Source organism: Catharus ustulatus, chromosome 8 (assembly GCF_009819885.2).
Source record: "Catharus ustulatus isolate bCatUst1 chromosome 8, bCatUst1.pri.v2, whole genome shotgun sequence".
NCBI lineage: Eukaryota > Metazoa > Chordata > Aves > Passeriformes > Turdidae > Catharus > Catharus ustulatus.
This window is the reverse complement of record NC_046228.1, coordinates 6,765,073-6,781,259: the sequence shown is the minus strand read 5'-3', so window position 1 is coordinate 6,781,259 and position 16,187 is coordinate 6,765,073. Positions and strand designations below refer to the sequence as shown.

Here is a 16,187-nt window from a genome sequence, read left to right as displayed (position 1 = left end):
TTTTACACTACTGAGCCCTGGGAGCTTTGAGCAGGGAGATGCTTTGGGCTGGATGAGGGAGCAGTGGAGATACAGAGCTGCTCCCATTTTACAGGCAGGAATCTAAGGCTAAAGTTAGGAAACAAGGATCGGGCTCTCATGGCAGAACTAGGGATTACTCTTGGTTCATTTAAACTTAATTAACCTGCAATTATGATTAACTCAGGGGAAAAAAGTCTTTCCAAATTAAATACAAAAAATATATTATTTCCTAAGTCTGTCCAAAGTTCTTATTATGTTAATATTAATATTCATAAAGAAGCACTAAGTGGCCTGAAACATCTCTAACCTTGACAGTTTTTTTCAGGGGTAATAATAATCCGCAGCAAATGCAGGCCAACCAAAAACCACTTAACTAATTAGTAGTTGCAGTCACCGAGAAAACATGAATCAACACTGTTATTACAAGTGGCACATTTGAGTGGCATCTAATTATGACTTGATGAGCACGATACTTGCATTATCAACATTACTACTGCATCCCATCAGGGACTAAAAGCCGCTGATGGCACTGACTGCGAGAAACTCCCCCTCAATGGTACTGCAGCACCCAACAATCTCCTTGGCAGGGGCACCCTCACTAAATGACATGTTAAGCATAATTACTGGTAGACATTGTAAATAAACAGGATTGGAAGTGAAAATTGTACCAAGTGCATAAGACACAATCTGACACATTGGAAGTGGCAGCCTTAATTGAGAGTTTCTTTGACTGCTCAAGATCATTTCAACTGCATTTCTCGGAGGACAGTGATTATAACTGTGGAGACAGACGGCATAATGGTATCAGCACTGCTGACAGAGCAGTGAATTAAATTGTATCTGCTGTTGTGTGAAAGCCTTGATGAGAGGTACAGATCCTTAGTGGTCTTATCATTATAACACAATGGTCATGTTGTCATCAACCTTGCTGGCTCCAATTGAAAAGAAATGATTGTGTGTTGAAGCTTTCCCCCCCACCACCACCTTCTATCTCTTGTGCTCAATAGAACCAATTTTCAGAGAGCTATGAAATCACGCAATAGGGCCTAAAATGCAGCTGCTTGGCATACAAACGGGGCCCCATTAAACTGGAATCACACACAATATGTGTTTATGCCAGGAGAACAAATAGAAGCTGAGTACAGGCCAAGTTTATTCACAGACACAAAGCCAATGTAGCTCTTCATCAATATAATTGCCTTTTATATTGTCGTTTAAATAATGGGCTCTATTATTGCTTTAAAATCCTAATATTCCTGGCATTTTATCACTATGTTTACAAGGTATGTCCTTTAAAAATGTGAAAGGAAGATAAAAGAAACCTATAAAATCTTACAACATCAAATATTACCTCAAATTTTGAGTCTTAACTACTTGACATTTTCTGCCACACTCCAGTATTCCTCATATCATAACAAAAACAAAACAGGCAGCCGTTTTTCCAGGGAAATTATACTTCTTAGAGAACATTCTTACTTCACAGAACAGTTACCTAAGATCATTCAAGGCAGTAGACAATTCCTGTTGATTTCAGATTATTTTCCATAATTGTATCACACAAACTATTATAAAACAGAAGTGAGCAAACTCCTCTATTAACACAGCCACACAAAAGTACACACCATGTGATTTCCTTCTCCTGCATTAACTTCATCCACATTTCTGATGCTTCACCGTGCAGTTCACTGTACTGGCACAAACCAGACATAACAGACCACAATCCCATTGTAATTGTCTCTTCTAAGGAGCTATTCCACTAGGATACTTCCACTCCCATTAGATGTGCTTTGTTGCTTCCAGACACCATAGGGTTTCAATAGAACCATTACCATAAAAGTGTAAAACTGAATATTGACATTCTCACAGCCCAGATGAGATACAACTTGCTCTAAAAATTACTACAGGAGAGCAGTTTGTCCTAAAAACCTTTCTTGGTGTGTCTATGCTTAAAGTAGTATTACTCTTTCATGAAGAACAATTGCCATTATTATTATTGTTATTGTTATTATTATTAATAATCAAATCCTGCTCACTTCAAGCATGCATCATTCCAAAAGTCACTTGCAGAATCCAGGTGATATAGAGCCACATTTGTACCACTGTTTTTTCACACTTTGCACCTTGACAATGACCATGACAGAGAGTACAAATGCTCTAACAGCATTTATTCTGACTGTTGGTAAAGTCTCACTGGATTAGCTCCTTAAACTCAGCTTTCAAGGAGAAACAGCAAGTGCACCTGAATCTCAGCATTCTTAACCCTGCTGTAGAGTGTGCAGAACTATGCTCATAATGGTCTACATCAAGAAAATCCCACTGACATGATCAGCTTACTTTTCTGAAACTCCTCCAGCTTTTTGACAGCCTCATCTCGTTCTTGCTTGATTTTGTCACACTGTAAGAGAAGAGAAAATTGAAATGAAATGCTGATCCCAGTTATTTAATTAGCAGTCAGTCACAACATGCAAAATCAACCAAGATCAATTGCAGCACAATAATGTACAGAAGCCTATCAAAGCATTTCTTTTTCCTTTCAGCTGTATAAGATCAATGGAAATTATGCATAAAAAATTCATTACTCAGTATTTCCTAGCCAAACTGGCATGCTGTACTTGATTTAGGTTCTGATTCAGAGCTACTGAGAAAATATTTTAAAGAGACACATTATCCAAAACTGATATAAACAGTTATCCATGTTACACCCACAACAGAAGCAAAACTTTGCATGTCAAAAATAGGCTTTAAAGTCTAGTTTCTTTAACACAAATAGACTCAGGAAAGAGGCCTACACTTCCATACCTACCATGTGCAAGGAAAACCTCAAAGCCAAGCATCAGGGCATGCTCTTTAATTTCATTACATCATGAGCAAAGTTTCAGCTTTTTAGAGAAAGGACTGATTTTGATGCTTTAAGGAGTTCCCATCATCCCAGTTCTATTAATTTTGTGGTTACTGCTAACACTACATAGGCCTGGAATTACTGATCTTATGATGGAACAGTTTCTTCAAAAAGAAAGAATAAAACAGATGTTAAATAGACTTCTCTAAGAAAACCCATTCTGTAAGTAAATGAAAGAACTCAAAGAAATGAGTAAAATTCACAAGAGACACAGTCAGTGATTAACCACAGTGTGAAGAACACATGACCCAGGGGGAAGTATGACTGGCACACAAGGGCCTTACACACACACCCCTCCTCACATGCGGCTGGGCATGTTCACCGCAATAAATCAACCTGAGACAGTGAGTTAACTTCTGGAAGAGATCTGTGTGACTGAGCTCCTTACAGTGCAACTCCAATTACAAGGATGCTGGCCACTGGAACAGAATTGGGTAAAAAAATAAAAAAAACACTGAAATGATTTTGCTTGATTTTGAGTTTTTCCACATGAGGAGCCACTTTGAGTTAGCTGGGAAAGGAGCCTGCTGTTAAGCAATAAGAAGAGGGAGAGTCTGATTCAAAGGCAGCCAAATTCAAGAGAACTCTTCCATCAGCTACAGAGGACGTTGGATGAGACCCAAAGAAGGATCTGCTCTCAGGCAAGGCGAGGATGCCACTGGTGCTGGCTCAGGGGAGCTGATCTGTGGGACCAAAAGGAGCAGCATTCAACAAGCAATCTCTCTTCTCCATGGCACTGGGGTGATGAGGCTTCAAGGGACAGGGGTTGAGGAGGGGGACAGGTCAGTCACCAGCTGCTCTAAGGACTGTGAAACAAGGCAGAGCTGCAGAAGGAGCAGAGATGTGCTGAGCAAGCAGCACTGGACGAGGACTCACCATCCCCTGGGGTCCTGTTAACAAAGAACCTGTTGGGAGAATCTTACAGAGGAGAGCTGGGGAAGGGAAATCTGTGCACGAACCTTGCTGCTAGCTCCCCTCCCTCCGTTTCCTCAGGAAAAATGTGTGTTACCTTTGTGGCAGAAGTGTGGTCTAAGAGCAGAAGGCAGTGAGAGATGCAGAAGGTGTTTCTGGCTGTTCTGCAGAGCACAGTTCTGCTGCAGAAGGGGAACTGGTGTGAGCTGCTGCCTCCTCGGATTTCCCAAGAAACACACTGGAGCCACACTGACATACTTCACCCACGGATTTCTCTGCACACTGCAAGCTTTCAGCCCACTGCGCATTAAGTGAGCAAATGCCTTTAGTGCTGGAACATTAGCATTTTAAGGATCTCATTTGTTGCCTGTGGAAGCCAAAAACTTTCCTACTGATGAAAACCTTGATGTAGAGAACAAGTCCCTTATCCCAACGACAGGAAAAACTCCTTTTAAAATCCTCCAGGCAGCAGGCTGTAAGGCAAAGCAGCTTTGCCTGTGCAGTGAAAGGAGAAGTTAAATGACCTATTCCACTTCACCTCGAGTGCTATTTGCAGAGAGAGCTCCATTTGGACCACGGCAAGCTGACTATTCTCCTCATAACTGCAACATTTCTCTGCACAATCAGGGTCTCTAGGCTTGGGTCTCTGCAGAGCAATTCCTGCTCCCAGTTGCAGTTTTCTCAATACCTTCCTTTTGCTGCTACTGTGCTTCAGAATGAAAGAGGAGGAAGAAAAGGAGAGCGGGAGATTGCTGCCCTTGCTGAAATGATCAATGGAAAGCACTTTGCCTTCTGTCTTGCAATCAGAGTCATGCAAGCAGAGCTGTTACAGGTCCTTCCAAAAAATACCCTAGCTCATCTTCTAAGAATTACAAAAATTTGAGATTTTCTTTAGCTACTTAAAAAAATAACACAAAAATAAAAAGCCTATAAACTATGCTTTATATAAAAAATACTGTCACCCTTCAAAATAAATTGACCTTACCTTTAAAACTGAAAAGTTTAAAAATAAAAATTTAGACATATGAGCTGCTCATAAAATGCTCCACAGAAGTCTTAAATTTCATAACCATCTCACTTTTCAATAAAGTAATTTGAGGCATACAGAAAAGAATCATTAATGGACAAAAGTATCACTATTCCTAAATATTAAAAGGCAAATAGTATAACATTACTATAACATCTACTGTTCACTTTCCACATTCAAGCACATGCAACTGCTGAGGAGAAACAGTTTCCATGTATTTACTAAGGGATAGCTCCAAACTAAAGGGCACCCTTGAAAAAAAATTTAAAAGTTTGTCACTCCTGGATTGCCAGTCAATTTTCTGTTTTTAAATTAATTAAGAGGTCCTGCTTCTCTGCAAAGTAAAATCACCATTTATTCTACTTTATTTAATATATCTATTATTATTATTATTAGTTATCTAATATTTATATCACCATTAACTCACTTTTAAAAACCCCAACAATGTACACAGACAATACTACAGTCCTGAATTGGCTACAGGAGTCAGTGGCAGTCTCCTAGCAGTGAAAATACATTGCATTTGTATTTTTAGAAATTATCAGTGCAGTGGCCAAAATTAATTTTGAGAATAACTCCATATAGTCTTTATCTTTGCAGGTCCAAGTTGAGAAGATTTGTCAATCCCACTCCTTTCAGATTTTATTCTTCTAGGTAACCCACACACAAGGCAATACTTTAATTTCTAGTTTCTTGTCTATTCTCTACTAACAGGCTTCTTTTTTGCCAACTATTTTGCCAACATAAGCTCCTACATACTTCAGTAAAAGGCCTTGAAAGGGCAAAAACAACAGGGAGATTGTTCAGTCCAGATATTAAGATGCAAGAAGTTCACGTAGTAGTCGTATAGTCAATTAAACCATTGCTAAGCAACACAAGACCCAATTCTTTCCCATTTACACAGATTGTGAAATGTATGCAGATTTAATGCTTGTTCTAAAATTGTGAGTTTGGTGCAGTGCTCAAAAGTATCCAATGACATTTGCAATACTCTGCTTAGAGAAACAATGAGTGTGTTATCAAGGCAGAATTCCTTTCATGTTCCCACTTGGTGACAAAACATATAATCCACTCCATCCATGTGCTTTAACAGAGCAAACACCATGAATGATGTATCAGAGATACAGTATTACACCTACTGTTTTGGATAGCTGTCATGCTTTTTTTTTTTTTCCCCCTACTGGCAGCATGACAAAACACTGTCAAAACCAGCGTTCAGAGTCATTTCTGTCTGATTAGCAAGTAGTCAAATATTTATTCATGATCTGACTCTGAATATGTCAGAACTGCATATTAAGTTACCCACATTTGTGTGCAGCTGAACATTAGTTTCTATTTTTGGGGGGCTGGTATGAATGTTTTGTTGACTACATCAATAAAAAAAGGTGACCTAAGAGATGTAATCTGCCAATATAATTTGGGCTCTGTTGTTTCTAAAAGTATTTAAAAACACTAACAAAAAATGTCCAGGGAAATACTGTCAGAGACTCCACCAGTGGTCTCCAAGTTGGCAGTTTTGCAAGGCAATGAGGAAGAGACACTGTGGATCAAAGACCTTGTATTTTGCTCCTGAATTTTCATGGTTATTAGCATCCTTTAAAGCAGCAGTGCTTTGAACAAAGTAACCCACGTAAAAGTCAATTTACTTCCTAATTTTAAGAAAAAATACAGAACAAAGAGCATAAATTTTCAAAAATTAAAATTGTATCTTAAGCTAGCTGTCCATTATCCACCAAGTTCCATGTGTCTAATGGAAACTAGGACAATTTCTGCATGCACAGCTCATCTTTCAGAGTCATACAAGTACAGCAGTGACTTATATTCCAAGTGTACCAAAAGCACATACACAAAGAGTGCTATTTAATTCCTCTGTGGTACTTTGCACACACAGTCTGCAAGTCAACTGCTAAAAAAATTAACTTCTCATTCTCCTGCCGACGCAATTATGTGACCACAATTGATACAGAGGAAGGCATTTGCCGACATTCACTGTGACAGACAGTGGCAGAAACTGGAACAGAAGTCACCCACAACTTCCCCAGAACCACAGACAGAGAAAGTCTGTGCCACATTTCTCCAGCAGCAGGTTTGAGCCTTAAAAGCACAAAGACACAAAGCAAGAGATGCTAAGGACCTTCAGGATTACTTTGCCCTGCTATAACACAAGGAATAGTTTCTTCCAATACTGGCACTGGAAGCAAATGTAACAATGAAGTCTGTATCAGATTCATTTGTTTTTCGTGGAAGAAATGCACTTAGAGCCTCACCTCACACTGAACCACTCGAGTCCAAGCACTTGAACAATGAACCATGACTGCTTACACAAGCACACCCAACCTGCAGGATGGAGTTTCTGGAAGGAGGAAACTTGCGTAACAACAGAAAATCCAGCCCTGAGCACGTGTTTAACTGATTTGCTCAGTTGGGAATGTAATCCTCATGTGCTCAGGCTTGGAAGATTTTTGGGTGTTATGCAAGCATTCTGGAAAAGTTCAAAGCAGCCTCCAGATGAAACACACAGGAGTAGCTAGAGATATGCAGCTGTAGGAAAGAAGTCTGGTGAGAGAGAGGAGCAAGGAGGCAAGAAGAGCAGAATGGAAGAAACAACCTCAGAACATCTCATTCCATCCTCAATTCAGAAATAAAATTTTTCACTGAAACTCCCTTTGAAGAAAAAAAATTAAATGAAAGTGTAACTCAGGGAAGTCTCCCCATTCCTCCCTTCCCAAGCTAAACAAAGCTTTGCTGAAGAAACACCAAAGCTGGTATGACCTGAGTTCAGGGCAAAGCTGGGGAGCCTGATTTTCATGGGTGTACATATGCCCTGGCATGGCACTCTCCACATGTCATAGAAGCCAACAGCCAGCACAGGACAAACTAAAGGAAGAGAGCAGTGCAGGGCAGGATGCTGAAATCACTCCCAGGTTGTAAATGGTTTGGAGACTGCAAGGGAAACCTGCCCAGGTGTTAAACATGCTCCTGCATGCCTCCCTTTCTGCTGCCAGAGACAGCATTCTGGGCTGCATGGAACCTTGGTCTCAGTTCTATTCTCATTTTCTTCAGAGCATTTCTTCCAAACAGCAAACACAGGGGACAGATTTCCTGGGATATCCAAGTTGGTGAAGGACAGCAGGGCAGGAAGGCAGCAACAACCAAAGTGAAAGGACAAGGAGGTCACAGGATTGGAGGGAATGAAGCACAATAGGCTGACGTGGGTAGAAATACATGTAATCTTTGCTGAATCACAAGTGAACATAAGTTTCAAATTTTCTTTAACAATTCGAAAAGAGTAAAGGACAAGGTCTTCTCAATGCAGCCTTGAATTGAAACATTTGTAACTAAAAATGACCCAAAATTATTTCAGAAGAAGCTGAATTAAACCTTCATGTCTTGGCAGCTAACAGGGATTTGAAAACTAACAGATTTCTTACCTCTTCAGCTCACTCACACTGGAGAAAGGAGAATTTTGCTTACAATACAGTGTAGCACTGACTCCCCTGTACTCCTCCCTACCTTCAGAAATCACATTCCTACATTCTGAATGTTCAGAAGCTGAGGGAAGTTGTTCTCCTTTTTTCTTTTCAGTAATTAAGTCCCCTGTGCAAATGAATGTCGTAATAAAACAAGACTTGGATCAAAGAGAAACAATTTTTTCTGAACATGTGACTATGCTCCCACTGTAATCACAGGCAAACCTGGTAAAGCAGCAATCACTCAAAATATAATTTACAGGAACTTTTTGGGAGTGGGACAGCCAGAACAGGTGTGATAGTTGCATTCATTACTCCTTAAAACATATAGAAACAAGTAATAGTTATTACTACTAAGTAACAGTGAACTCAAAAAAGCACTCAACAATCAGCTACAGTCCACAAGGTATTCTGGTATTTAGCATTTTAGTATTAAATGAATAATCGATATATACAAACCTCTTCTTTCGTTTTCTTATTTTCTGCTCTAAGCTCTTCATATTCGCCAATGGCTACACAAGAAAAAAAAAAGAAGTTAATATAGCAGTACCTCTTCCCAAATTAGCTCTTCATTTGATTAAATTGATAACTCTTCTGTTTTTCTATACAGACATCTTATATAACATGGGTCATAAACTTCATTAACAGTCCATTAATACCTATGAACTGGATAGCCTTCTAGAATTGAAGCAATTAGGAAGTGTCTGAAAAAGATGGCAGCTCCCAAAAAATCAATTCTTGATCAATGTAAAGTTAAACAACCTTATTGATTGAGTTCAAAAATTACAAGGTGAATATACTGCTTTGCAGTGACCATTTTAAACCCACACTGCCTCAGGTTACAGACCAATCCTAGAAAGAATGGTTGGTGCAATATATGGGTACCTGCACCAGTAAAACCAGGGTCTCACACCCAAGCCTTTACTCTGTCCCCACTTCTCCTCATGTACCCAAAATTCCTACCCACCACCCACGCCCAAGAAGCAGGAAAAACCAAAACAAACAAAAATCCAACAGGTAGATGAATAAACAAGAAACCACACTGGTGAAACAACATATTTCCTCCACAGGAGCACAAAGGCCATGCCTCTTGGTCACTGCTCCACTGCCAAGCTATTCCCTGTTCCCTTCAGGAAAACAAGGCAAGAGATTTCTAGCATCCAGAGGCAAGGAAAGGAATTAAAACTGTACCAACAGATACAATTCAAGTTTCTCCATACTTGGAAACTGCTCGTGTTTGCTCACCTTTACGGCAAAGTCATTCTTGCCATTCGATACTTTACAAATGACTGAAAAATGTAAATACACATTTGCCTCACCCTTTACAGCTCTCTTTACAAGCTCCATGAACAGAGAACTGTGAATCACTAGCCCTGAAGGAGAAAATAACAGAATATTCTGGGCTATAGCTCTTAAGCCACCCAAAACATATTCTTGGCCAACCCTCTCTTTCTTACAGTAAGAGAGCAAAACCCCAAAGTAGCCAACATGAGTTAACACAGCATGTTCCTTCACAACAGTGACCTCACTTATTCACCAAGTACTCACTCCACAGCTCAGCTGGTCAGAAAGGACTGTCCTGTAAACATATCAATGCCCTTTATCAGTATTAAATGAAGTAGATAACTTTTTACGCAGAAACTCCTTCAATTGCAGCTTAGTCTTTTGATTTTCAGTTGTGAACCTGTGTCTCAGGTTCAGTTGTGAAACTGAATTTGCTAACAAAATGTATTACCTAAATTAGATGTTTTATATATTAGGTACTTACTATGGCTGAAAAGCACTTATTACTAAAACAAGGCCATAAGGCTAAAAGTATATAATGACTATAATTCACAGCCAACAACAGAAAAGACACCTTCATTTACAGAGTGAGGTGGTGACTCTTCCTACTCTTTTGATTTAAAAAATTAATCAACCCCTTTCATAAAGCTGCAAATTAAAAAACACAAATTAAAGATTAAAAAACCCCAAACTTTAAAAATGCTACATGCATTTACTTCAGTATTTATATTGCAAACCAGGGTAGCCTTGAAGTCGGTTCGAGAGCCATTCCATGCCAAATCAATAAGGAATGCCACTTCAGGATTTCAAATCTACTTATTTACTTCAAAAATAAGTAGAGCTGTCAAAGGAAGCAAGTTTTTGCTTCCATATCATGGACCAGGCATGTCGTTACTGGTACAGCAAGAGAAAGAGCTGACAGTGCAAGAAGTCCTCTGCTCCAGATGAAACAAGCTATGGTGGAAGTAAACTAACACCTGGCTTTTTGGATATATCATTAGAAACAGAATTACCCCTGTGAGCACCAGAAGCTTTAATGGAATTGCTGCCATCCCAGTGTACATGGAATAGAAGAATCAGGCCAAGAATGTTGTGAAAACTCTTGAACAGCAATGGCCTCCTACATGTACAGCATGCACAAGACTGTGTTGTCAAAAAGATCAAAAAAAGCCAAAAGGGATCAATTTTTCCCTTGTTCACCATTTTAGGCTCAAAGATCCCTTCTCCTAAGTCCAACTAATCAGTATTTCAACAGGATGCAGTAAGGTACCAGCAGCACCAGACAGGTGCAAACTATTTTCAAACAGTGCCTGGGTAGCATTTTTAACACCTCCTTCTGTTAAGGGGAACCTATGGGGCAGCATTACACTCATCACTTCACAATGACTCCAAATCTTGACTCACAATACACAAACCTAATATCAGGCCTAAAGCTTACAGCAAACCAAGCTTTTGGTCGCATATCAGTTGCACTTGCTGAAACCTACACGGCTCAATTACCTAACAGTTGTTAAAACAATAAACAAATAAAAATCACCTGTGTAAGTACAAAAAGGTAAGTGTTAGGTACAAATATTTTAAGTCAGCTCCTGCATCTCTCTTCCCCTGTGACTTGATTTTACTCAATTCTGTGAAAGCGTGTACATGTAAATTTAATTAAACCCCGAATTTGCATCTTGCAGTCTTACAGCTTCCTTGAAAAAATAGGGCAGGAAAACTAAACACACCACTGCCTGTTAAAGATCAACCACTAAGCTCACACCAAAAGATTTGCCTTCACAAGTTTCTGGAAAAAAAGATAGGGTTCAACACAAGAAACTGAAGCGGGAAAAACACGTGAACTCTAATACATTCTAGCAGGATGGGTGCTGCTGGGGAATGATGGCTGCTGTGTATGAAGGTGTACACACAGGTACATGGGGAAAAAATAAATTTTAGATCAGGTGACTGCAGAGGGGAAGATGGCAAACAACTAGTCCTAAGAAATTCCTCCGGCCATAAAAATTACCCATCTTCCACAAAGTACAGTAAATTTGTCAGATCACATTAGGAGCTTGTCATAGCACACATTTAGAGGTACTGCTCTGAGATATTGCTGTCAGACTGGCAGTCTAGTCTGTTCTAAGAAGATACATATAAGATGTTCCCTTATTCAAAGGTGCTGACATTGTAAGAAAAAGTTTTAAAAGATCAAATAGATCATGATTTAAAAAAAAAAAGTATACAGAGCCCTAGTGCTTGGGACTGGAGATTAGAAATCATCACACTTCATCAAATCCACCCAACAAACACAGAGCAAAGTCAGACCTTTTGAAAATGAAGAAAAAAATGTAGGCAATATAAATATCTTTAGTATATGTGTGGTTAACAGCAGTTGTTAACCACTGCAATTTAACAGTGACCACAAATGTGGCTGTGATGGTGGCAGGGCTGAAGTGTAATTTCACCCAGTTTATAAATCCAGACACTTTGATCACTGACTCCTGTTTTCAACTGAACAAAAAAGGGACTATTGCAGAAGATGACTCTGTCTTTAAGGGCAAGGTACCAGCAGTGCCAATAAAACCAAAGATAAACAAGGCAATCTTCCAGGCAGGTAATCAACTACTGTTATGATTCAGCCCTTAGTCAAGTCTGCTATCATTCCTCAGGTTCTACAACCAATCACTAACAACACAAAGTTTTGCCAAACCGCCTTTTTTTTTGGGTTTAAATCTTATCCATAGGAATGTAAGGGCCAGTTGAATAGAAGTGTGCATCACTGGAAACATCCCTTAAAGTGCAGTTAGGCAATAATAATATTTATAGTGAAGTCTCTTTATTAAATCATGACATTTCAGAAAACTATTTGAGGATTAAAACTCAAACAACACTTTTAAGTCCAAAATATAATCAATACAGAGATCTTGTTTCTCCATGATGCTCACTTTAAACTTGGTAATGGAGCAAGCTGAAGAATGATCAGTATCAGGTATCTGAGCCTAACACACAGGACTTGGAAAATTCAGCATGGTGAAAGATAAGAGTATCCTGCACACAGCTTCAGTGTCCTTGTTGCTACTTAGAGCTCTGCCAAACAGCCAAGCAAATTTGCCCAAGCCCCAGAGTGCTTCACAGCTGCCACTGAGAATTGAGTGGGCAGCTACAAAACACCTCAGGTTCAATCTCCTGGCTTGGTTAGAAGTATGAGCAGTTGAAATGTGACAGCAGTCAGGCACAGACGCTGCCACCTGCCTTCCCCTCTACCTACGGCACCACTTCTCAGACACTTCCCTTACCTGGTGCAAGTCTCTCAAGACTAGAAAAACACATCCTGAAAAAGAAACCAAGGCAACAGCTACTGAATGAATATTTTCTGAAACCTCTCCAAATCCATTTGCGTTTTTCAGAAATCTGACTACACACCAAAATGTCAGAAGAACCTGACGCCGTATACCACTATGAACAAAATAAAGATAGGACGAGTCTGTGCACCCATAACTCCAAATATTCAGACCCAACAGATCCTTCCACCAACTGCATTTATTTCCAAAATAATACTGGTATCCACATTTGGAAGAAACAAACAAGAAAATTTGAGACTCTGTTTAAAAGACCATCGTAAAAGTACTTGAGGGAAGTTGGAAGTATCTAAAGAAGTCTTGTTATCAGTAAGCATGAAGGGAACACTATCTAGTCCAAATTATATACAGAATAAGCAAATTTACTTATCTACAGTAACAATATATTTTATTTTACTATTAGAATAATTTCATTTATCTCATTACTTTTTCACTGCTTGAGTTTTGCACTCTTAGGCACCAGACATATCAGTTAACACAACTTAACTACTGATTTAACTGTGTATGCTACCATATTTTTTTCCATAATTTTAGACGTTAATCAGAAGAGTATTTTAATTTCTTTTTTCCACTGGCTAACATTTTGCCTACATAAAACAACTTTCTCTCCAGCCATATAATCACAAAAGTGTATGTTAGCCTAACAACTAACACACTAAAACTCCTGTGTTTAAGCATGCACATCCACCAAGAACACAGCCTTACAGGACTGGATTTGCCAAGTACAGCTTCTGTTTCAACAGCTCAGGTAGATCTGGGACAGTCAGTCCTCAAATTACAGTAACTTTCCCTTGAACTAATTCCTAGTCCTGTAAAATTTCCTTAGACATTAAAGGATACCCAGCCCACTGGAGAAGAAGACTTTCAGAGAGCAGAACTGCTCTAAACAATTTCAACAGGCTCAGTTTTCTCTAAAGAATAACACAAACTTGTCTTTTTTGCAACTGATTATTGACATTTTCACAAATGCACTCTTGGAGGCAACAGTACTGGAGGGAACCAGTCAGTCAGCAAGAGAACCAGACTTTGAGCCTTGTTTTTTGGTCTCAGATTATCAAAACACACAGCTGTAAGATTATCATTTTAAACCTAATGAGTTCTTCCAAGGCAAAACCTATCTTGTGTTGATGGTAATAATGGATTTCCAAAGCTAAGCATATACAGGAAAAAGCCAAAAAAGCGACAGAGCAGGTCATAAATAGTCCATGATACCCAAATGAAACTTGGTTTAACAAAAGTTTCTGCTACACAGCAGAAGTGGTGAAGCACGTTGCAGAGCGAATGACAGAAAAATGGGAACTGATGAACCTCTGTAAGTTCACTTTTACACAACTTTGTCCATCAGGTGCTTTCCAAACTGCCCCTTCCCGGCTCACAGGAGACCAGGGGAGCTGAGCTGTGGGAATCACCAGATGGGAATTCCAGCGTGGCTCCTTCTCACCTCCCGCACATGGAGCTGTGGCACAGGAGGCAGCACACACAGGACGATGTTCACAATTCCAACACACCTTCAAAAGCTGCAATGTGCCTTACTACTTTTTATCATCCTGTCTAACTAAGGTTGATCTTTGCTAGATCAGGGACAGACTGACCACAGGGGAGTTAAAAATGACTTATGAGCACCCAAACTCATCCATGCGCCTACATGCAGAAGACTAAATATGACAATGTTCTAGATTCTGAGTCAGGCTATGCACTCATGAAACTGAGCACGCTTTCTGCTAAAGCACTGAAAGTGACTCTCACACAGCACCAAACCAGCCCAGGATGCAACTACTGAAGTGCTACAGAAACCCAGAGCACATCAGCCGAGCCCTGGTACCAGCGGGAAGTTTGCTGGCTGATGGGACAGGCACGGCAGGTGTTTGATGGCTCGGGCTAGGATCGCACCCTGCAGCACGGAGTGGGACATGGGACACGCTGGCAGGCGAGGCTCAGCCCCTCGGAGGGACAGCCTGCACTCCGGGAGCTGGGCACTGCCGGAGCTGGGCATTGCCGGAGCTGTGCCCTCCCGGGGCTGTGCGTTTCCCGAGCCTGCCCTCCCGGAGCTGTCCGCTCCTGCTCGGAGGCGCCAGGGCAGCGGGGAGCGGGCAGCGCCGGGCCGAGGCAGCCAGGCCCATGTGCTGCGGCACCGCCGCCTCCCGCCACCGCCATCGGCCCCCGCGACGCGCAGCCACGGCCAGCTGCGAAAGAGCATCGAGTCCAACCCGTCTGCAGCCACTGCGGGCACCTGCGGGGCGGCGAGGCAGCCGCGGCGGGCGCCCACACGGGGAAGAGCCAACACGTTCCACTCCCCTGCTTTATTTCATGACGGCTTTTATTATTTCCCACCGCATGGGCAGAGCGAGGGGCCTGGGAGCGGGGCCGGGGGACGCCCAGGCCGCGCCCGCCCCGCCGCGCCCCGTGTCCCTGCCAGGCGCGGAGCCCTCGCCCCGCGGCGGCCGCGCTCCCGCCGGCCGAGCCCGGGCCCGCGGCGGAGCGGGGGGAGCCGCTTTCTCCAGCGCCGGAGGCGGCGCCGCCCGCCCCTACCTTGGTCCTTCAGGCTGGCCAGGAGCTCCAGCTGCTTCTCCTCGTCGGAGCTGTTCATCCTGCCCCGCCGCCGCCGCCACGGGCCGGCGGCTGCCCCGCTGCGCTCCGCCCCGGCGAGCGCGGCTTCACCTGGCAGCGGGCGGGCGGCGGCGGCCGCAGCCCCGGGGCGCGGCGGGCGCGGCGAGCGGCCCGGCCCGCTCCGCTCTGCACATGCCCAGACTCCCGCGGCGCCCCAGTGAGCATGTGCGGGTGCGGGCACGGCGGCCCCGGCCCGCAGGCAGCCCCGGTCCGCAGGCAGCCCTGCCGGGCGGGCTCTGCTCGGAGCGGGGTCCGGCCCCGGCCCGCCTGGCTGCGAGCGGAGTCGCAGATCAGTCCGGCTGGAATGGACTTCTGAGGTCATCGAGCCCAACCACCTGTGGCCGGACGCAATCCATGTCAGCCACACCACGGCACCGAGTGCTGGGTTGAGACTTTCCTTGAACGCCTCCAGGGATGGTGACTCTGCCACATCCCTGTACAGCCCATTCCAATGTCGACTGACTCTTTCTGTAAAGAAAGTATTCCTAACTTAAAACTTCCAATTTAAACCTCCCCTGCCTTAAGACGGTGGCTCCTTGCCCTGCTGCTGGTTTTCTGGGAGCAGAACCTGACCCCCATGTAGCTCCAACCTCTTTTCAGGGGATTGCAGGGTGAGAAGGTCTCCT

The 16,187-nt window shown here is 42.4% G+C and overlaps 1 protein-coding gene across 2 annotated transcripts in view; it reads right to left on the bottom strand.

Annotated features, from left to right (window-relative positions):
- The window catches only part of SHTN1 (shootin 1), a 53,932-nt gene extending 38,347 nt beyond the window's left edge, over positions 1–15,585 (bottom strand). For both annotated transcript variants that reach the window (XM_033066130.2, XM_033066131.2), the window contains exons 1-3: positions 15,484–15,585; positions 8,789–8,841; positions 2,356–2,416 (exon numbers count right to left, since the gene is read on the bottom strand). In XM_033066130.2, coding sequence (XP_032922021.1) covers positions 2,356–2,416; positions 8,789–8,841; positions 15,484–15,541 — 172 coding nt within the window. In that variant the 5' untranslated portion in view covers positions 15,542–15,585. The remainder of the gene's footprint in view (positions 1–2,355; positions 2,417–8,788; positions 8,842–15,483) is intronic.
- Positions 15,586–16,187: the final 602 nt, after the last annotated feature.